Here is a 24532-nt window from a genome sequence, read left to right on the forward strand (position 1 = left end):
GTGTGTGTGTGTAGGGCCTAAATATAATACATGGTGTTTAGGCGAGTGACAAAAATCATAATATCCTGAAGGTCATATTTTACGCTTTCTGTCTCTCTCTCTCTCTCTCTGTGTGTGTGTGTGTGTCAGGGTTTCCGTTGTCCGGTAATTGCCGGACATTGGCCGGAAAAAAAATGAAATGTCCGACAAAATTAAATCTCTCCGGTCAAATTGTCCGATTAAAATTACCTAATAATCCCGCCCCCCTAACACAATCTGAATTTGAGAATAAGCCTAAAATGTATAAAACAAAAATACACCAACCTTTGGCTATATTATAAAGGAACAGGCTCTACCGTTTGAAAGTTATTAAACAACATCGCATGCTGCATTTCAAATAAAGCGCACGCCTAAAACGGCTGTAATATAGACCTAAACAACGAACGAATGAGTGAGACGTTTCAAATATGGCCAGGCCCAGGCAGACTAGCCGTAAAAGCTTTTTTCAGAGGCCAGACGCGACGGACGATGGTGAATCAGGAACGCCTGAAGCCTCAGATGTCCAGACAGCTCCACCACCACCGGAGAAAAAGCAGAATCGGATCAAGACGAAGCAGCGAAGTCGCCTTGCGGAGAACAAGGTTACGCGGCTTATGCGCATTGCAAGTTGTGGAGAGACACTAGCCGCGTTTCCATTAGGCTACCCTTCAAATTGCGCAAATTGAAATTGCGAATTAAAAATACGCACAATGGAAACACGTTAATTTCGCAAAAACTCCCGTTTATCGCAAGAACGTTTTTTATGCTCGCATGAGGTGGTTTTTCAGGCAATTCGAAAAAGGAATATTTCGCAAAACTGCAATGGAAACAGTTTTTGCGCATTTGCAATCACCTGACTTAGAAGACGCGGTGTGTTTGAGGTCCATGTATAGCTACGCAAATAATAATAATGTTATATTATTTTATTATATTAGGCCTATAACATTTAATAAGCTATATTTAGAAGACGCTTTTATGCAAAAAAGGAACAAAGCTGAGTGTGGAGCGCGCACTGCATGGCACGGAGGCGCGGGCGCGAACACTTGCATTTTCCTATTAACAGTGGAAACAACTTAAAATACTCGATCATTTCTGGTCATACAGAAAATAATAAAACATTATTCTCAACTACTTTTATTTGTGTAAACTCACAATAACAAGAAAACGTTGTGCTTTTGTAAAATAAAATAAAACAATCAGACGCACTTTCATGATCTCCATAAACTGGAGCGTGAGAACTGAAACAAAATATAGCCTATGTAGGCTAAAGCTTGAAATGTCCACTTTAAAACGAACAAATTCGAATCGAAAGCTAATACCTTCTGATTATGTAGGCTACCTAATCCGTATGAAAGGTGCATTTCTCTCTAAAAGCGCATCTGCTTAACAGCGGAGATGGAGATGTGATTTTAGCCGACACTTAGAAAACAATAGTTTATTCATAATATTAATGGCTCTTCTCATTCAGCACTGCGGGAAAACATCAATTCCAGGTTCTAATTTGGCCTTTGAAAACCAGTAAAATCGACATGTTTTCCATATTAATTTGTGAATATTTTAAATGTTTAATAAAGGAGCAAAAAGTCATAAACAAAAATCAGAAAATGCGTCGGTATTTACTTTTTTGCGCAGCAGTTTGTGTAGCCAGTTCAAATTAAAATTTTGGTGTTCAACTTTGCGTTTTAAAAAGACAACAACCGTTCATTTTTCGTTTTTCAATTACGGGTTAAAAAAGGAAAAACGAATGGACAAAAGTAGCCTACATGGATCGTTTGGACAGAATACGAGACAGAGTTCTTTATTAAATTCATAAAAGAAACAATAATTAGCCTATAGGAACACTGGATTCTAAATCTCAAATAAATGCCACAATCAAAACCTCGGAGCAGAAATGAGGGCGAAACACCCAGAAACTCCTTATGTGTCGTTCGCAGTACAAGGGTCTTTCCCTGCCATTAATGCTTGGATAACACACGCCACGTCTCCTTCCATTAATCATAATAATAAATGTCTAATGCGGTGGCTGTGATATTATATAAACCAACGTCTGTTGCCGTGATTTTTAAAATGACTTATCGTGAGAGAAAAAAAGACGTTTTAGTCGCATAACATCGGTTAATGGAAACGCCGTCATTTCGCAATAGTTTTTTATCGATATTTAGATAATAGCGCAAAACATTTGCGCAAATCTGTAATGGAAATGCGGCTATTTACACCGCGAGATATTCAGATATTTTATGTGGGGAAGGGGGATTGGTTTGTTAAACTATGAATGTGAAACCATAGTAAAAACAATTGGCGTTGATTGACGCCAATCGGACGTTCATGTTTTTTTTCCGTCTATTTGAAAGTTAGGCTAATAAACATGTTGCTTTCTATACGGCCTGATTATGCCATTTTTTTAAGTTACATAGCCTGCCTCCAGTTTTCCTCAACTTGACTAATTAAGAGGCAATATTTGACCGGCATATCATCAAAATGTCCGGAAAACGAAATCTCTGCCGGTCACTTTGACCGGCACCATTTTTTTCTAGCGGAAACTCTGGTGTGTGTGTGTGTGTGTGTGTGTCGGTGGTGTAGGATGTGTGTGTATGTGTGTGTGTGTGTGTGTGTCGGTGGTGTAGGATGTGTGTGTATGTGTGTGTGTGTGTGTGTGTCGGTGGTGTAGGATGTGTGTGTGTGTGTGTGTGTGTCGGTGGTGTAGGATGTGTGTGTATGTGTGTGTGTGCATTTAGAAAGAGAAAGCGCTTCTCACTGCATTGTTTTCTTTCGGTTTGATTCATGCGTATTTTACGCACAGACATGAACCTTTGACACAGCTTTGTTTTTTTTAGCAGTCTATGTTTCAAAGTTAATTGATAATTTCTCACCTACGTAGAGGCACAAACACAGCCATGCAGTCAGTCCTTAGACAATAATAACACCTTGCATCTTGCGGCAACACAAAGATGTAGCTGCGAGGGATCCTAAACAAAGTCTGCCTTTGTTTTGGATTACAATAGTTGAGAAATCAGTGTTTATACAAGTGCGGTTGATGCAAAAGTTATAAAGCTGTGCACCTCTTTGGTGCGGCCATTTCACACTCGACAAGATTAAGAAAACCTACACGACCACCGTAGCAGTGGACTAAGTTACTGAACCAAGTGAATAATAATATACCTGGATAAGGTATGTGCTAGCAACAGTAACTCACACATTTATTTAGGTTGTTGGCGCATACAGCTGCAAGAGGAAGACAAGTCGGTGGCCAATGGCGCTCTTCTACAATCTAATAGACGTCTCTGCTTTCAACGCTTTTGTCCTGTGGGTGGCTGTTGACCCTTCCTGGAACCAGGAGAAAACCTTCAAAAGGAAGTGGTGGAGCTTCCTGGGGGAGCTGGGGAGGATGCTGGTGTATCCCCAGATGGAGAGGAGAGAGCGCCTCCCCCGCACACCAGCCATGGTGCAATCACAGTGGAGAGCAGAATATTCAGAGGCAAGTGGGGCTGCAGACACCCATGACAAGAGGAGGAGGAGGTGCAGTTTCTGCACTAACAAAAAAAGAAAACTCTCCACCACCTGCTCGAAATGTGGCATTTACATCTGTAAGGAGCATGCATTGCAATTCTGCAGCTCCTGCAAATGAGCTGAACAATGACCCCATTTTGTTTTGAAGTTTTTGATATGTTTATAGAATTTAGAAAAATAAAAATTCATGTTCATGGTGATCTTGTAGGTTTCCTTTCTTTCTAGAGCAAATTTCGATGTGTAGGGAGACAGGCACAGGTTATAGTAGCCTAGTAGAAATCAGGACAATGTTTGCAATACTGCAGATGTTTGCAGTATGTCAATTATATGAAAAATGGTACCAACTGGTGGAAAACAGTAAAAAGTAAATATTTTACCCCAAGGCTTGGTAATGACAGGGTATTTGAATAGAAATTATGATTTGATGATATTATGACAGTGGGTTCAAAAATTGATATTTTAATGGGTTTAAATAGGATCAAATTTGTCCTTAACGCGCTGTGTGATTTAAAAAAAAAAAAATCTGACATACTGTAGCACAAAAAAATAAAAATGCACCAAAAATAATGTTGCTGCTAATCTTAGACATATTCAAGACTGTGATAATCCAAAGCCAAGGTTTTCTCTTTGCATTTAGCATATGGAAAATAATTACATTTTTGTGTTTTTTCCTCTTATACAAATTGATGGTATCGTCACCAAAACTGGAATTTAAAGGGTTAAAATCCTGAAATTAAATAAATATTTGGTAGTTATGATGAGGACTGATGCTGGTTAAAAGATTTAACTTAGTAAAAGTGGAAAATAATAAGTAAGGGTTAATGCCCGACGAGGTGTCCATTATCAGGTATTAATGGACGACGGCGAGGCGTGAACCGTCCGACGCGCAGCGGAGGACGGTTGCCTCCGCCGAAGTCCATTAATACCTGACAATGGACACCTCGAAGGGCATTAACCCGCTTATACCATGGTCACTTACGAAAGAAAGAAATATTTAATCAATTAATAATACTTTAATGTGTTTTAGAGTAAAAATCGTGAGGGTTTTTATTTATTAAGTCGAGCGCACTATTTAATATCTCCCGTATACAGGCGTTGCCAGGCAACAGCGACCAGACCGCAGCAGTTGATCAGTGAGTTTGAGCCAGCGCAATCATTTAGAACTGTCATCAGGCAAATTGACGGGACGCCTTTCCTAGGTGTACATTATCACTTTTTAATGGACACCCTGCAGCCAATCAGAATCGAGTATTCACCCAGACCATGGTATAATAATATATAATTTTTAATGTTACGTTCAGAGACGAAGTAATTATTGATTTATATTTACTTCTAATGTGTCTTGTTTCTTTTTCTTTTGCTCCTTCTACTCAATCTGCCTGGCAGGTAGTTGATCGCTCCCAGCTGTAACTGCTTACCAATTAAAGGGATAGTTCACTTTTCACTTCTTCTGCTGAACACAGGGAAGATATTTTGAAGAATGTCAGTAACCAAACAGTTAACTGGAACCACTGACTTCCATAGTAGGAAAAAAAAATACTATGAAAGTCAATGGTTCCAGTAAACTGTCTGGTTACTGACATTCTTCAAAATATCTTCCTTTGTGTTCAGCAGAAGAAAGAAATTCATACAGGTTTGAAACAACTTGAGGGTGAGTTAATGATGACAGAATTTTCATTTTAAAGTGAACTATCCCTTTAAGAGTGAGCCAGCATAAAAGCAGAGCTCTAGCTACCAGACGGTGAGAAAATGTTCCCCCAAGAGCTTTCTCCAGAGTGTTGTCTTTCTCCTTTTTGGTATTGTAGTTGTTGGTTCATTGTGATATTTTTCCAAACACTTACTTTTTGTTATGTTAGTTAAAAAGTTATATTCTTTATCTTTTGAGTTTATGTTGCTTGATTAATAGCTGCTACTATTAACATCCTCTTTAGCAGCTACCTTAATGTTTGCTTATTTGTGTTTTGGGTTTATTTGGAAGCTGTAGGGAGGTGGATGCCCTTTGTTTAAATCTGTTTTCTCCTGTTTTGGGGCTAGTAAGGGAGTTAGGGTATAACTCTGTTATTTTTCTTTTCTTTTCTTTGTTAGTCTAGTTAGAGGTAAATTATTCCAGTTATATTGTCTTTTGTTTATTATTTTGGCCCTCTCCTGAAACTATTGCTTCCTTTTGTGTTTTTCTTTGTATTTGTTCCACGAGCTGTGAAATAAAATCTTTTTCTGGATACTTGTGGCTTGTGGTGCTGTGGCAGGACTTAGATTAACGCTCTTTAAAATTTGGTTTTACTTTTGTTGCGTCCCCATTTACCCCTAGACTTATGTGGGATGTAACAATAAGGCCGTGTTTAATATGTGACCATTGTTGGTCCTTAACGTGCTAAGTGTGTTGTGTTTTTTTTTAGTTTTTTTTTAATCTGACATAACACAAATTATAATTAAAATGCGTAAAAATCAATGTTGCTGCTAATCATGGACATATACCAGGCTGTGATAATTCCCTCCCAAGAAATCAGCATGTAGTACACAATTTTTTTTTTTTTTTTTTTTTTTTTTATCAATAAAAGGGGTGGTGGCGCAATGGATAAGACGTATGCCTTCGGTGTGAGAGACCCGGGTTCGAATCCACTGTGAGACACCAATGTGTCCCTGAGCAAGACACTTAACCCCTAGTTGCTCCAGAGGCGTGCGACCTCTGACATATATAGCAATTGTAAGTCGCTTTGGATAAAAGCGTCAGCTAAATGAATAAATGTAAATGTAAAAACAGTGGCATCATGTAAACAAATGGCATTTAAAATTCTGAAAATTAAATATTTGGTAGTTATTTTCAGGACTGATGTTGGTTAAAATATTTAACTCAGTGAAAGTGGAAAAAAATTATAATATATAATAGTTTTATGGCAATGTTTAGAGTGGACATTTTTGTACCTTAATGCACTCATGTCCTAAAATATATAATAAGGCATAAAGGTTAAACAGTAAACCTCTACTGTGCAACACAGATCAGTTAAATAAATACAGGAGAAATCAAGACATTTCTTACACATTGACTATTGGTATACTAATAATTTTAACCTTAACTTACGGCCCTGATGTTTGTCCATTGACACAGATCAGGAGGAAAGAGAGCAGAAGGAGCCCTTTCCAACAGCAGCCAATATTCAGAGCCATGATGACGAGCGATCATCCACAGCATGAGATGAACTGGACCGTCTCTTTTAAAGGGACTCTTATGCTGTTAAATCCTTAGTAAGAAGGAACGAAAGGCATTCTTAAATATGGAATTATTTAATGAACAACAGAAGTAGCAAAATAGAACAGCGCAGATAGCAGCTTGTGCAACACTTCAGACTCTCTTATTCTCTTCTCAGTGTCACATATCACAACCCTCTACCGCCACCTACTGGCCAATATGCACAGAATAACACAACACATGCTAAAGGAGGTCCTTCAAAACATGTGTATTGATCATCTGATTCAACCATGTAGGCACTGCAGTACAAAAACATGTGCTAAATTAGATCTATTAAAGCCTTAAAAATAAATTTGCGACAAATATTAAAAATAGTAGTCTAGCATGCAGTAAAATAGTCAAGTCAGCACAGAAGATGTGCTTCAGATGTGTTATCTTCTGTACAGCAGAAGATCGTGTCAGTCCAGTTTAAGTAAGTTCAATGATGGTTCATTTTTGTTGTAAAAAAGTTATTAATTTAGGTCATTTATCCGATGGCAAACCAATGGACGAGTCTGGGTTTGGTTGCCAGGAGAACGGTACTCGACTGACTGCATTGTACATTGTTTTTCAGGGGTTGGAATTGACCGCTTAGTTCCAGTGAAAGGAACTCTTAATGCTTCAGTATACCAAGGCATTTTGGACAATTTCATGCTCCCAACTTTGTGGGAACAGTTTGGGAATGGCCCCTTCCGGTTCCTGACTGCGTACCAGTGCACAAAGCAAGATCCATAAAGACATGGATGAGCGAGTTTAGTGTGGAGGAACATGACTGGCCCGCACAGAGTCCTGACCTCAACCCGATAGAACACCTTTGGGATGAATTAGAGCGGAGACTGTGAGCCAGGCCTTCTCGTCCAACATCAGTGCCTGACCTCACAAATGCGCTTCTAGAAGAACGGTCAAAAATTCCCATAAACACACTCCTAAACCTTGTGGAAAGCCTTCCCAGAAGAGTTGAAGCTGCAAAGGGAGGGCCAACTCCATATTAAACCCTATGGATTAAGAATGGGATATCATTAAAGTTCATGTGCATGTAAAGGCAGACGTCCCAAAACTTTTGGCAATATAGTGTATCTTCTGAACAAAAAATACACAGAAAAAAACAGGCACCTGACCTGTTTCCTGAAACCAATCAATACTGAAATCAAGGGTCAAGAATCCCCTACACCCACTCAGTGAGCGTGAGAGAGTTATGGTAAATATTTTTTTTTTATATTTGCAAATCCCTCGACCCCTTCCTAATATGATGTCTGAAAATATTTTATCATTAAAATAAGTAAAGTAAATATTTTTGATGAGCAATTAAACAATACATAATTTACTTGAGATCCTACACCATGACGAAGATTTACCATGTTTGTTTTTCTGCCTGTTGTTTGTAACATTGTAGACTTCCCGATATATTATTGTGAGTTCTTTTGGTTTTTAGGAATAATAGTATGTTTGTACTTGGCTGTGATGGGATGAGTGAAGTTTCTGACTTCTCAATGACTTTGGTTAAAGTGATTTGTCATTGATATTTGTTTGTTTTTCAAAAATGTGGTTGTTGTTGGTTGATCCAGTTCAATTAATAATGACAATCAATGAGGACAAAATAAATATTCTACAGCTTGAGGACCTACAATGGATATAAACACTAAGTAACTTTTCAACCTTCATAATATATTTCCAATATGAAGGTAAATCAGTAGCAAAACTCGAGAGCACGTAGATGTGAATTTGAGAACTTGTACAATAAATATTGGTACTTGTACATGAACATTTACACTCACAGCTCCAATGTGAAAACCTGTAAAATAAAAATCTGAAGTTGAATGTTGAAATTTGCACTCGCATACAATAGTCACAAACCTGTATTACACAAATGTGTAAAATGCCATTCACAGAAATACAACCACAGACACAAACTTGTAATATATATTTTGCGTTTAATCTTACGTTCACATTCGCGGTACTTCCTCAATTAGGTACTTGCAACTTCTCAAATCTGTCACTGCAATTTCAAATTTCGCGCCTGGACTTTTGCTACTCTTTTCGCGATATATCAGGTGCAAAACTAACTTGTGCACTTGAAACTCAGAGGCGGTGAGAGAGAAAGGGGGGCGGGAGGAGGGGGGGTCAAAGGAGTCGTTTTATTGGTTGGCACCTGTTGGAGAATTTTCTTTGTCTCATCTGTGTCACACATGAATCCTATTCAAATGCATGATATGAATATTAGGGAAACTAGGCCTAGAATATGGGAGGCCAAAAGCAGGGGAAACGAAGGCCTAAAATCATGGGAAGCAGAGAAAACAGGTCAAAGGGGACAAAATGATGGGAAACACTGAACCTGTCAAAAGTGTTTACGAGGAAGAGGTTGTGTGAGGACAGGACAAAAACTGGGTGAAAGGTAGTCTAAGGACAAGAGTGGAAAAGTACCCGAAACACCATATATGAAATCATATTTAATAAAGCGCATGCGCCAGTATGGCCACCAATAGAAATTGGACATTAATGCAGGTGTTTCTAATCGTGGCGACGTGACAAGGAGGAGCAAAGAGAAAAAGATAACTATGATAACGCTAATTGGTCACCAAGCGAGGAAATTGGACACCAAGGGATGAGAAAAAAGGTATAAGATCTGAGAGAAAACCATTGTAAAATTAGATGTCCGGATGGCCAGCCGGCGTCTCACTTTGTTGTTTGTACAATAAAGTTTATTCTTCTGGGACCTGAAACTTCGACTCTGAAAGATTTCTTCAGACATTGAAGACCTGAACCAAAGATAGAGAATTGGCCACAACATAATTGGCGCAGCCAGCCAGGAGCGGAACGGAGTCGAGCGAGCAGTGGTGGGGGCCCTGGCAGAGTCCACACAAAACAAAGAGCCGGCTAAAAATAAAAGGTAAGCAGTCTTTGCTTATATTTTGTTTTGTGCGGTCACTGCTGGTAAGCTGTCACATTGGTTGCTATTTATTTTAAATACTCCACCGCCAAAAGAACCTAAAAAGAATAAAATAAAAGAACCTAAAAAGGATAAGATAAATTAGAGAAGAGGAAGAGTCTGATTTTTTGGGTCTTAGGGAGAAAACGCATGCATGGTGTGAGTGCATGAGTGTATGTGTGTGAGTGTATGAGTCTGTGAGTGTTTGAATGACGAAACGAGAGATGTGCACATATATGTTTGTTTGTCTTAAAGCGTAAGAAGTGCGCTATAGTGACATGGAGATTGTGTCACAGTGACGTGGAGATTGCGTCACATATATGTTTGTTTGTCTAAAAGCGTAAGAAGTGCGCTATAGTGACATGGAGATTGTGTCACAGTGACGTGGAGATTGCGTCACATATTTGTTTGTTTGTCTTAAACGCAAGAAGTGCGAATTAAGTGCGTCAAAAGGTGCAAAAGCACACTATTTGTCTGTTTGTCTTTAGTAGGAGAAATCTGCACAGAGTGTAGAGTGAAGAGTGGTCCGCACAGAGTGTGGAGTGAGGAAGAGAACTGCAAAACTGCAGAGTGGGAAGAGAGAGGATATTAAAAATAAATATATATATGCAAGGAGTACACTGATTCAAGTGAGAATTATTAGAGAACTTTATAGAACAAGTGATTTAAACTGAAGTGATTAGGAGATATAAGATCATTATTATATTATAATACAGGAGAATCTAAAATAGAGGAGAGAGAGAAGGGGTGCTGTCTGTCCGGTCCGGGCGTGCTGTCGGCTGTCCGGTCTGGGCGAGCTACCAATTTATTCTGGGCCTGCGGCCAAAAAGGCACTTAATTAGTCATAAATCCAGATTGTGTTGAACTGCAGGTGAAAACCAAGTTTAGCAAAACTGAGCAGAGGATTTGATTTAGAAAATAATAAAAATATTATAAGAATTATAAAAAAAGGAGGAATAAAACTATTAACATTGGATGGATGGTGACAAACAAATGAGTGAAAAAAGAACACAAAGATATAAGTATCAAAGAACAAAAAATATTCCAAGAAGCTGGCCTTGTCGATTGTTTGGCCATTTGCCAGACTGCAGGTGGTGCGATCCAGACAGAGAAACACAGTTTTTGCTGGACAAGAACTGAGCAAATAAGCATTGTTTCTGCATAAAGATATCAAACGGATGAATGAGTGTGACTGAAATCCCGGGTGTATGAATGAGGAGTGGAATAAAATAAGCATAATTATATGTGAAGTGAAGAACCAAAGAAGGTAGAAGGGAGTAAGGAAATACAGACAACTGATAAAGTTTTTTCTTCAGGAAACCAAAAAGCTAAGAGAGAATAAATGTGGAACGGACTTACCGACAGTGAAAAAGACAAATATAAGAGGTGGGATAGAAGGCAGAGAGAAGAGGAAAAATTAAGACAGACATTAGAACTATCAAAAGGCATAAGCAAAAGTAAATGGTGACTATGATAAGAGAAAGAGAGGCTGAAAGGAGGGGATGCCTCTGACAGAGAGAGGAGGGGCTGCAAGAAGAAAGTGAGACAGCATGTGTGTATGTGTGTGTGTGTGAGGAAGGAAAGAAGGGACACAGAGAGAGAGAGTTCACCTTTCCTAGTTCTGACTAGCAGATAAACCAGAAAGTGAGTAACCATTTCCAACATACACCTTGAACAACACATCGAGAGATTTTATTTGTAACCGTCATCCCCACCAGTGGACCTGTAATAGAGGAACTGCATTTTTAAAAATACCTGAGAAAGACTAATCAGATATCTTAATAAATGTCTGACCATCTTGCTGAAAACTAGTTAAGAATAGATGCAAGCTGGGTTAGTAAGGTATACTGGAAATGAGTGAAACACACCGATAATAATTAAGATTATAATGGCATCAACACCTGTAGAGATAACAAGATCAAAATATTAATTTTGCAGAGATACTATAGGACAACCCTCCAAAAATGGGGAAAGAAGCCTAAAAACAAAATGATCAGCTGAGGGAACATTAGATGTGGCTATGTGCAGAGACACTGAAACATTCGTAAAAAAAAAATAAAAATAAAAATAAATAAAAAGGTATTCAAAACCAGTTGACTAAGAGATCAAGTAAGATTGGTGATTTCTGCTAATCCGGTCAGAATTAAAAGTAGACTAATTTCACAAATACCAAGAAAACACCAATAAAATAATTGATAAGAAATTAACCTGAAAGAAAATATAAAAATTGCTTAAATGTTAGTTGATCGGTCTATGGGGGAATTAAATTAATAAGCAAGCCTAACAGGGATTGATATGGAGGATTGCGCAAACTGGTGACCATCAAAAACACTGAGTTTTCTCCTTAGTATAAGTGGTTTGTGTAGTTCCCAGAGGAAAATCACATAATTGATAAAAAGGTTTATAGAAATATCTGACATTTAGAGATAAAATATACATAGAGAGAGAGACATGCTAGATGTGGGTATGACTGACCTGTTATATAAAGACATGGCCTATGATGTTTGCATCTTGTTGTCCCTGAGACAGTTTTAAATTTGAGCCATTGCAGAAAGTGAGATCTTTGGATTGAGTTAACTTAAAATAACTTGTGCATTGTGTTGAATGAGCAGGATTGGGTGACCAAGCTAAACAGACATTTTTAACAGCCATACATTATTATACACATTTCACAGTAATGAGACTCATTGATTTAATCATAAAATGCTTGAGAGAGTAGGGATCGATATAATGAGTGATAAAAACACTATATATGTGCCTGAAAATAAGGCAACTTAGACAGATTGAAAGGCTGCTATTTTCTGCGTTCTGCAAATAAGAACTTGCTTTATTAGAATTGCATGGGGAAACTGCTGTTATCAACCAGATGAGACTTCTGAAATTCAGGGACAATTGAAAGAGATGGTTGAAGAATGTATAAAGGATGAATTTGATTAACACGGATCTCTGAGTGTTCAATTTCCAGATGACACCAGACAGCTTTTGGGACGGCTCCCTCAACATAACCAACAGCGACTGGACTGTGCAACAAGTGAGAGCGAGAAACATAAGGACACAGAGAGAAAAGAAGAGGCATTCGGTTGGTGGGCCTTCATCCCCTCTGAAAGAGGAAGCTGAAACTTCTGAGGGTCTGGTATGGACAAAGACTGTGTTGATGCAGAAACAACCAAGAAAAACATTCTGCTATTATGCAAAATTGCCTCCTCCGTGGCTTGGCCAAAAGCCAGACTGAGGAGAGGCAGAGAGACAACAGCATCCAGAGTCAAACCACTATGACACCAGACCCCTGAATGCCAACAAAGACTGACAGATCAAATGCATCGGATGAGGAGGGAAACACTCAGACAGCAGCCCAACCAGTTCAACTGATCGCTGGTCCAAGCAGAAGGACTTCATCCTTTATTAAGTGGGCACAGGTGATGCGTTTTCAATGATCACTACAGAGACCGCTTCAAATTTTATTGATAGGCCATATAAATTGTATTTTGATTATTCACTGGTCCAACAGCAGTTCTCTATATTCTGTGAAGCTGACACTCTCTATTTGCTTTCTTTCAATAGACATTAGTCCAGCTGTAAGCATTACAAAAAATGGGAGGGGAAGTGTTTGCATGACTCAATAATTAACTACAACTGACGCTGGACTCAGCATAGTGAGGGACTATTGCATTAACCATCTAGGAGTAAATGCATAATTAGATAATTGATGATGTTGTCCATTGAACAGAGAGCTTTTGGGCTCTGCTTTCAAGACAGAGCTGATATAAACTTGAGGGATACTGAGCTCTCTATCAGGAAAAAAGAGGACATAATATGTTCAACAACAAAACATATGGATGATAAAGCTATGGTGCTGGTCACTCCATCTTGGTCAATAGTTAAAAAAAAAAATTTTTAGGTTTAGAAATAAAAATAGTGACTACACAAATTACAAACATGTGATGTCACAAATGCTGTCATTACCAGGGATTTCAGGATGTTGATATTGTTGGTTATAAATTCGAGATTATGCTAAAATCTCCAGTCATTTAAAAGAGCATCTCATAAGCAACAGAAGAAAAGATTATGAAGAGAAATTAAATTAACAGATGAATGACAAATCAGATAAGAGAAATTGATAATGGTTTTTTCAAACGACAGCATGTCCAGACCTACCAGAAATTTGTATCTATTAGATATTGAAAAATGTGGGGTGTATGACAGCAGTGGTTAACACAATCAAATGGCAACTGATATCGACCAACTGTGTTATTCAAAACATTTAGACACTGTCACATGGGGAATGCCACATTGCCTACATTAAGTAGCTTTTGTCATCAGAGTTGTGTTACCAATTTAGAATTGGTTGTATTCGCACCTTGGAATTGAATAGATAATTTAATATAAAATTAAGTCTATATCATTAGTCAAGAAGGCATAAGCAAAACCCTCAACTTCAGACTATTGGACAAATGAGGTATTAAAAGACAAATAATTACACTAGCAACCCTTTTTACTATTTTTACATATTAATGTCAGAAAAGGAACAGCAACTCCAATAGGCTCTGTCTAAGTTCCAGAAGGACCTTCAAACATCTAGTGATAGATTATGTGGACATGATAAAATCAGTAAGAGGAAAAAGATACAGATACAGTTTTCATAGATAGATTTAGCATATGGGTCGAAGCAGAACCCTCAGCAGACCGAGGAACAGAAACTGATAAAAACTTTAACCAAAGAAGTCATCCCAAGATTTGGCATACAGTACCATCTCAGATTAGCTCTGACAATCAACAGAACAATTAAGACTATGGTCAAGCAATGGATGCCTTAGGCCATCAGCTAAAATACACCAGCAAAATGACATGGCAAAACAGACAAGCTCTGAACTGGCTACTGGCAGAAAAAGGAGGGGTATGTGTGATGTTTGGAATTGACTGTTGCACCTTTATTCCAAATAATACAGCCTCTGATTGAGCTTTTACTAGGGCCATGAAGAAGCTGAAGGAACTGAGACAAGAGGTCGCTGAAAATGCGGGAAGAGACAGAGATTTGGGAAACTGGTTTGATTCTGTGTTTGGATCATGGAAAGAATGGTTAATTAAGGTGGGAATAATAATAGCGGTGGGTGTTGTTGTTTTTCTTTTGTTGTTCTGTTGTGTTGTGCCTTTTCTCAGATCCATGCTAGCCAACGCAGCTGCCAAGCAGATGATCAATGTGGTGGTTGGACCAATGGGAATGGACACTGGATGCTACAACTCAAGAGTGCATTCCATTGGCCCAGGCATGGATGAGCTGGATGACTTTTTGTAAGGGTCTGGATGAATGGAAAAGGGCACTTTATTACTTTTAATACATTCTTGTGTTTCTGGTAAGAGAGGGAGGTAGCCCCACTGTGTATTTTATTTTGGGGTAAAATAGATAGACTAATTAGAATATGGGTAGAGTAGGAAGTTAGTTAGAGGGGTTTTTGTATTTCTTTGTTCTTTTCATAAGGGCCCTTTTCCTAAAAATATTTACTCATATAATCTTTCGCATATTTTACCTTACCTATAATCATAATAAATATCTGTTTACATATAATCATATATAGTCAAAACAGCTGTTAACTTATATAATCTGTGTATGAGAGGGGACGATAGAAGGTCTAAAGCAGGTCATTGCCCGTGGTACGAGGTAATGCAACCAGACATAAAGGGAAAAGATAAGAATGTTTTTATTACTAATAATCACTTTATTCACTTTTTACATTTTGAGATTGGAACATGTGTATAGTTATAGTGCAACAGAGGAATTATTTGTAAGCGCGGTCATCGTCTGTTGAAGAAACAAGAGCTGACTCAACTGGTGGTTTAAAAACCCGCTGTCTGCTCCAACACCAGATAGCGCCCTAGGTGAGACTGGGGCACCTCTGGCAACGATGGAGCAACCCAGATAGCACTCCAGGCCACCGGAAGCGCCTGCGCAGTACCTCTGGCACCGATGGATAGATAGAGACTAAACTCCAAGTTTATACAACAAGATGGATTGAAAGTATTGAAAGCATGATGTTTAAAAACAACACATCTGTGAGAATGATGAATCTGTTAAAACGATGATTCCACAGGAAGGTGAGATCTTTTACTCCACTCTAGCCAAGTAGGGGTGGAGATGTTTGGTCTCATTCTTCCTCCAGTGTGTACCTTTGTGATGGGGTCTGTTGATAAAAGATGGATGGTCTATATTGACCATATTGGATAGATAGTGGCAGAGAAGTACCCTACTCATGAAGATACATTCTGGGAAGTAATAGTTGAAGGTGGGACTAGAATTAGTCCCAAAGGGGGGATGTGTTGGAGAATTTTCTTTGTCTCATCTGTGTCACACATGAATCCTATTCAAATGCATGATATGAATATTAGGGAAACTAGGCCTAGAATATGGGAGGCCAAAAGCAGGGGAAACGAAGGCCTAAAATCATGGGAAGCAGAGAAAACAGGTCAAAGGGGACAAAATGATGGGAAACACTGAACCTGTCAAAAGTGTTTACGAGGAAGAGGTTGTGTGAGGACAGGACAAAAACTGGGTGAAAGGTAGTCTAAGGACAAGAGTGGAAAAGTACCCGAAACACCATATATGAAATCATATTTAATAAAGCGCATGCGCCAGTATGGCCACCAATAGAAATTGGACATTAATGCAGGTGTTTCTAATCGTGGCGACGTGACAAGGAGGAGCAAAGAGAAAAAGATAACTATGATAACGCTAATTGGTCACCAAGCGAGGAAATTGGACACCAAGGGATGAGAAAAAAGGTATAAGATCTGAGAGAAAACCATTGTAAAATTAGATGTCCGGATGGCCAGCCGGCGTCTCACTTTGTTGTTTGTACAATAAAGTTTATTCTTCTGGGACCTGAAACTTCGACTCTGAAAGATTTCTTCAGACATTGAAGACCTGAACCAAAGATAGAGAATTGGCCACAACACACCTAGCCAATGAAATGGGACTTCGATGATGTCACGAAACCCGCGTGCACTGAAACGCTAACATGGCTTAATGCAATGCATTAGACTGATATTAAAAGAAATAAACGATATTATCAAACTCAGTAAACACAATGCTAATAATGCATACTACAGAATAGCAGATGAGCACAGAATATGACGAAAGAAAGCAAATGTGTGTTCAGTGCAAATAAACTTGCTGCCTGTGTTTTATTAATAATGTAACGAATTATGTGTTTTTTGTTATCGTTTTTTTATTTTATAACTGTTGGTCCATTAAGCCTCATTAAGCGTTTTCTTGGTTTTCTATGGGAGGAAAACGTACAATTAAACGCGTTGCGATCATATTCTGTGCTCAATTGCTTTTCTGTGTGCTTTGTTTGTATGGTGTTTCCTGAGTTTGGTCTTTTAATACCACTGTCTCAATTAAACGCGTTGCGTTCATATTCTGTGCTCATCTGCCATGTTAGCGTTTCAGTGCACGCGGGTTTCGTGACATCATCGAAGTCCCATTTCATTGGCTAGGTGCCAACCAATAAAACGACTCCTTTGACCCCCCCTCCTCCCGCCCCCCTTTCTCTCTCACCGCCTCTGAGTTTCAAGTGCACAAGTTAGTTTTGCACCTGATATATCGCGAAAAGAGTAGCAAAAGTCCAGGCGCGAAATTTGAAATTGCAGTGACAGATTTGAGAAGTTGCAAGTACCTAATTGAGGTAGTACTGCGAATGTGAACGTAAGATTAAACGCAAAAATATATATTACAAGTTTGTGTCTGTGGTTGTATTTCTGTGAATGGCATTTTACACATTTGTGTAATACAGGTTTGTGACTATTGTATGCGAGTGCAAATTTCAACATTCAACTTCAGATTTTTATTTTACAGGTTTTCACATTGGAGCTGTGAGTGTAAATGTTCATGTACAAGTACCAATATTTATTGTACAAGTTCTCAAATTCAAATCTACGTGCTCTCGAGTTTTGCTACTGATTTACCTTCATATTCCAAAACCCTTGTGATGGTACATCGACTTAAAATAGGTTGAATGACGCGTCTGCCATAGCCTGACGGGGTTTGTATAGTTTTTAATCGTACTTTTAAACTTCGGGGTTCGGGTAGTAACCCGAGCAGCACAAAAAGAACTACAAAATTCGACTGCTTTACGGCATAGGATACCTCACTTCCCCCAACACGTCCTCACACATGCTGTTGGACTTGTAAGTATATTGCTTATATTGTATATCACTCGGACAAGCTTTCACTCGTTGGTGTGAGCTAAAAAGCACCTGGCGTTCTTGTTGATGGATTAGTAGACATCTTCGGAGGCTAACTGTGCTTGTTCGATGTCCGACGATTTGTAACGCGTTGTGTTTATTCCCAAATCGAACTCGTGTAATTGTCTGTCATACGTTCTACCGTCCACAGCATTACTTGATAGACAAGAATGAGCATCAAACAGAAACAACTTACGCTTACGGGGTGTTCGAGGCGCACATACAATACAGACTGCCGACAGTTAAACAGGGCGCGCGCAGCTCTTAAAGGGGCCACACCTTATTTCCACTCGTTACAGCTTCTATCCGACTGAACGGGGACCGGTATACAGGGGGGAGGGAATCAGGCCGTGAGTGAAGAGACTGCTCTGCGTGAGTGGTATTTACGACAGTAACGTTAAATACAAGTTGTCCACAGCGACTCTAGGGGTCGTTGTTTGACCAAAACGGAAATCCTACATAATGGGGCTTTAACAAGCTGAAAGAACTTGATTATAGAATTCTTTATAATTACTATAACTGTAACTCTTTTCTTACTAATTTCAAGACATCTCTTCACATTCTGTAGCTAAACTTGAAACTATACCTCACTTGTTTTTTTAACGTGATTATGCAAATTAGTATCTTGGCTTATTTTCTCATCTTAAAACAAACATTTTTTATTTTTGAAACAACAAATGTACTGTTTTTAATTTGGGATTTGGGGACTTAAAGATTAGGATGGCAAAATAAGGGATATCCATTCACGTATATATAATAAGGGATATCCAGAGACACATTATTTATTATAAATGATTCATAAAACAGATAAATGAATAATAACATTAATTAGGCTATAATCTATTAATTGTAATCAAGTGTGAAGCTCCATCCGCACTGACGGCAAATGTAAGGCGTTTGTCTTGAGTGAACATGTGCTTGATAAGATGTGGTTTTTGTATAAAAACAATTCCACACTGATGGCAAGCGAACAGCTTTTCTCCGGTGTGAATTCTTGTGTTTCTTCAGATTGTCCTTATGTGCAAAACCAATTCCACACTGAGTACACTTCTACGGCTTTTCTCCAGTATGAAGTCGCTCATGGGGCGGCAGTGGCTCAGTGGTTCATGTAGGTTGTCTAAAAACCGGAAGGTTGGTGGTTCTGTAAGGACCATCCATTAGCCCAACGACGGAATCCAACGGCCTGGCGAAGGTTTAATGCGTGTATGTCTTTTCAGCGCTCCAGTGATGTGCACTTAATTTATTGGAACTTAGTTTTAGTATTACTTTAGCTCTATGCGTAATCTGACTCCAATTTCAAATGATAATCAAATTTAGATCGTATTTCTGATTAGAAAATAATCATAAATATTGATTATGAATTAATTTAGATCTTTGATTATTCTGATTATCCCATACTTTCAATTATTCGTTCATTACGGACCTAGTGTCGCTTTGAGACGTCACGTCGCGACTGCGCGCTCACGATCACAAACTAGCCAGTCCTGAAATAGTCAGAGGGTGCAGTGCAAGTATTTTACCCGATGCAGTCGCGCACTACAGACCCATAGGTGTAATTTTTTTATAATATTTGCAGCGTACAACATGCTAAGTCAGGAGATAGTCAGAAATCAGAGGGTCTTCCTAAGATGTGCCCCATGGTCCATTCAAAGTGCCTCCAGTTTGATCTATTCTGGACAAAGTTTGCGGAAACACCAGACTACACATTAATCTACTGGAAATAATGATTTCAGAAGAATACAGAATAAATCAAGGTTAACATTTATATGTCAGGTAAAAATGTTTCATGCCAATTACAGAAGTAAATTATTAAAAGCCAATTCAAAAAAATATATGACATCATTTACTCAAAGACTCTAAAAGTAAGTAATGTTTTCCTGACAGAGACACGCAGTAATGTGTTAGGGTTTTCCAACAGGAAAATACTGACATGCATTACTGTGTGGGGCTGATCCTGGTAAAAGATTCCCAAAGATTGCTCTGTCCCCTCACCTTAAATACCAGACCAGAACAACAGGGGTTAAACAAATGTTGTTTAGAGTTGTTTGGGCCAATCCATGTACCCCAGGGGGGTAGCACCTGGTTTCAGGAGATATCGTAAAGAGATATCAGTCAGAGAGGAGATACAGGATTCTCTTAAGTTCGCAATCTTTTTCATTAAACCAATGACTGCAATGAAATTAAGACCATTTTACCAATCGCACTGTGATCCTTAAAATGACACCAAACATGAAAAGGAAAAACAACATATTCACAAGATACATCATATGTGATATATAGACATTCTTAATGAACTTTCAGTGCCTTGAGGAAGGAGAGGGGGGATGAGTTGAAGTCAAACAAGGGGACAAGGAGATAAGTTTGGGCAGGACAAGGTTCTGTGCTCTGTCTTTGCTATCTGCTGACCAGGGTGCATTTTATGGCTTTATTGCAGGGTGCGTTTTTGTTTTAGCAGGAAAATCAGTTCTTACAGTTCCATCCCCAGTTCCACCTGATCAAGTGTCGAGGTTTCCATGAGCAAGAAACCTAACCCCAGCTGCTCCCGACGAGCTGGATGGCGCCTTGCATGGCTGACACCGCCGTCGGTGGATGAATGGGTGAATGTGAGGCAATATGTACTGTAAAGCACTTTGGTGGCCATCGGTCTGTTGAAAGCGCTATAAAATGCAGTCCATTTACCATGTACTTTCTGGTTTCCAGACTGAGCGAAACTCTTGTCACAATATGAGCACTTGTAAGGTCTTTCTCCAGTATGAATTACTTGGAGCCGTTTCAGTTGGGCGACTGTAGTAAAGCTCATCCCACATTCAAAACACACATGATCTCTCACTTTTCTTTTGCCGTTTACAATTTTTACACCTGAATGTTTCACAGCAGTAAGCAATGAAGAATGAAGAATGGACAATATCCTATTTTTTCCTAAGTATCTTCATGTTTTATTCTGGATGTTTCTTGATCACTCATGTCTTCAATCTCCTCTTTATTAATCTCCATCTTTAACATAGTACAACACACAGAATTCAGCTGTTTCTGCTTGGATTTTTCCTGTTATTTCTTCTCAGGACCATCTTCTTCTTATGCGTTTTATGATAGTTTGTAAACCGCTTTAACATGCATTTGTGCCACCTATTGTAGTAGTAGGACTTTATTATTCAGCCTTAGCTGAAAATTGGTCTTTGGTCTCGCCATACAATCACAAAACAATTAACAATACACAATATACATCAAGATTAAAATATTCACATTTCATTCCTCTTATTCAAAAGACTTATTGCATTTGGTACAAAAGTTTGTTTATATATTGCTTTGGTCGCTTTTGGTGTTCTGTAGCGACGACGTGATGGCAATAACTCAAAACCATGATTCAAGGGGTGTGTTGTGTCTCTTGCTATAGTCAAAGCTTTTCTCTGAACTGCAATTTGATATAACTGTGCGACTGATTTCTGCTTAGATCCTATAATTTTTCCTGCTACTCTTGTAATTCTGTCTAATTTTACTTTATTCACAGATGTAACTCGCCCAAACCACACAGTTATATTATACCCTAAAACACTCTCAATTAAACTTGTATAAACTCTTTGCAGAACAACCTGACTTAAAGAAAATTCTCTCAATTTCCTTAGCAAGAATAGCCTTTGATTTGCTTTCTTACAAATAAGATTCACATTATCAGAAAAATTCAATTTACAGTCAATCATGGTTCCCAAATACTTAAAAGTCTTCACAATTTCAACTGTTTGATCACATAACATGATTTCTGTTACAGGCTCTGAATAATTTAAAATCAACTCTTTTGTTTTACTTACATTTATCAATAAAGAACTTGCTTCACACCATTTTTCTAGTCTCAAAACCTGCTCCTCGTACTCAAAATGTACACAGTCTTTCCATAAAAGTGCCACAAGTGCCATATCATCTGCATATTTGTATAATTTATAATTCTCCTGCTGCACTCTTATACCACTTGTATAAACAGAAAACAACAGAGGTGACAGGACACATCCTTGTGGTGCCCCCGTGTTTAAAAACATAATATCTGATTTAAACCCCCGAACACAAACTCGCTGTGGTCTATTTGTTAAAAAATTCTTTATCCAATGTACTATTCCTCCATTTACACCTAGAACAAGGAGACGTTCCAAGAGTAAATGTATCTGCATGGTATTAAAGGCAGAGGTGTAATCAATAAAAAGAACACGCACATAGGCCTTCGCTTGTTGTAAATGGCTAGCAATTGTATCAACCATAGTGAGCGTTGCATCCTCTGTCCCTCTTTGCGGTTTATATGCAAATTGCAATACATCTAATTGCTCTGATATGTATGGTTTCAGGTGATAACTGACTACTCTTTCCATACATTTAGCAAGTATTGATGTAAGAGCCACAGGACGAAAGTCCTCTAGATTTTTTGCTCTCACTTTTTTAGGAAGGGGTCGTATAAATGATAACTTCCATGTATTTGGTACAATCTGTAAGTCTAATAAAAACTGAAATAATTTTGTTAAGGGGTTAGTTAGTTCATCTGCACATATCTTTAAAACTCTGCTTTTAAGGCCATCTGGACCTGGTGCTTTATAGGGCCTAATGCATTTAAGAGACCTTCTGATCTGGTCACTTGTCAAACAAATAGGCGGCCCCACTGGAATCCTATCACTGATTTCTTTCATCTTATTCCTATTGTCAGCTGCATCATATCTTCCATAAAACAGATTCAAATCATTTACCCATTTAAAACCATCTGTCCCTATAATAATATCATTATTTACATCTCTCGAGTCACGCCCCATCATCTTGTTCAAGCCTTGCCAAGCACTCCTTGCATCTTGATTCGCTAACTGATCCTCTACCTTACATTTAAAGTCAATTTTTGCTTTTTGTACAGTATCATGGCTCTCAATTCCTTCCTTTTAATTTTAAAACCCTCATGATTATTTTCACGAAATTCCCAAGGCCCGGTTTCCCAAAGCGTTCTTATCTCTAAGTAGTTCTTAACCTATTCCTTAACCTCTCTCTTAACCTTATGGGACGGTTCCCGAAACGTTCGTACGCTAAGTATATCTTTTGTAAGTCACACTTTCGTAAGGTTGGTCTGGACCATTCGTAGCTCTCTCTTAGCGTTGTTGCAGGTCTAAATTAATATAATTCTGAAGTTTTAATACACCCAGACAGTATTAAATTAGGCTAATTCAAGTGTTTTCATGCAAAGAATAAAATTGTCATTACACTGATTGTTGTTAGATTTTTAATTATATTATTATACAATATTATTAATTGAATTAAAACGCTCTTTTAAAGGTCAGTGAAAGCATAGGCTACTGTCAGTTAAGTCCTATTCGGACGCTAATATTGTTTCTCATGGGCTCGTCCGGTATTTTAAACATTTACAGGGGTAAGTCGGTGATTTTAGTGCCGTCCGAATCCATAATATCAGTGTTTTTCTCACCCAACCCGCGTAAAAATCCCTGGCCAAATTAGTACCTTCTGTTTTTTTGACAAACAGGTCGTGTGGTAATTTAATTGCCGTCTGAATCCACATCTCCGAGTTTACAAGAGATTCAAAATTCACGGTTTAAATCCTTTTTGATCACTGCCGAGCACCGTACGCAAGATGTAAACTTTTATTACTGAAATTCTGGAAAGTATTTACAAGAACAATATTTCATCGCAGCTCCACCTCAGCAAACAAAAATGGGAAAGAAAAGGCGGCACGTAAATTTTTGAAAAGGTTATTGTGGCAGCAATAGGCTATATGTTACAATTTTTAAATATGTTGGCTACGCTTTTATAGGCTATTATAGTTTGAATTATTTTTTATAATATCCAATAATCATAATAAATTGAAATTTCAACTATTTCTGAAGTGCTTCTTTTATAAAGATGACCGCTTTTTCACATAAACAGCCCCTGCACGAGAGAATAATTGATTCTCGAGCCATCGATTTCAAACAATTCAGCACCATTGGCACGGACAGCGCCTGGTCACGTCCCACGTAAGAAGGTATATCTTAAGCGGCTTCCTAAGGTATGGTTCGGGGAACACACTTAGGAAAATAAACAAATTTGGTTAGATATATCTTTCGAGTCTTCTTAGCAGGCTAAGAGTGAGCGTTATCGGGAAACCGGGCCCAATTCTTTTCATTAAGGAGTTTCTTTAAATCTTTAGAGAGCCATGGCTTATTATTTGAGAAGACTTTAACCACTTTAGTGTCAATAACTGTTTCTTCACAAAATTGAATATAGGAGATAATACAGTCAGTTAGTTCGTGAGGGTCTCTACATGAATCAAAAAATACACACTGCAAAAAATGCTTTTCTTACTTAGTATTTTTGTGTTGTTTCCAGTCCAAAAATCTAAAAATTCTTAAATCAAGAAGCATTTACTAGAGAAGTAAAACTACATAAGAAATTATAGTTTGTTTTCAGATAAACAGAAATTATATTAAGTTATTTTTGCTTAAAACAAGCTAAATTATCTGCCAGTGCAGTAAGAAAAATTATCTTGTTTTAAGATTATGTTTTTATTAAGTTTTTTTGAATTAAGTTTTTTTTTCTTACTGCACTGGCAGATAATTTAGCTTGTTTTAAGCAAAAATTACTTAAGTTACTTACTGTTTATC

At 38.2% G+C, this 24532-nt stretch overlaps 2 protein-coding genes across 4 annotated transcripts in view; one reads left to right on the forward strand and one right to left on the reverse strand.

The window, feature by feature from the left end:
* LOC309496521 (alpha-2-macroglobulin-like) overlaps window positions 1–6868 on the reverse strand; it is a 31156-nt gene extending 24288 nt beyond the window's left edge. For 2 of the 3 annotated variants that reach the window (XR_014205148.1, XM_082166505.1), the window contains exon 1: window positions 6605–6867. Coding sequence is in view for 2 of the 3 variants with exons in the window: in XM_082166505.1 (XP_082022631.1) it covers window positions 6605–6690 (86 nt within the window). In the remaining variant the exon portion in view is untranslated. Of the gene's footprint in view, window positions 1–6604 lie in introns of all 3 variants that reach the window. The other variant, XM_082166504.1, reaches the window with a different exon arrangement.
* LOC309496529 (uncharacterized protein) overlaps window positions 1–24532 on the forward strand; it is a 259879-nt gene that overhangs the window by 85880 nt on the left and 149467 nt on the right. The window lies entirely within an intron of this gene.

This window comes from Leuciscus leuciscus (genome assembly GCF_965113295.1).
Source record: "Leuciscus leuciscus genome assembly, chromosome: 4".
In the NCBI taxonomy this organism is placed as follows: Eukaryota; Metazoa; Chordata; class Actinopteri; order Cypriniformes; family Leuciscidae; genus Leuciscus; species Leuciscus leuciscus.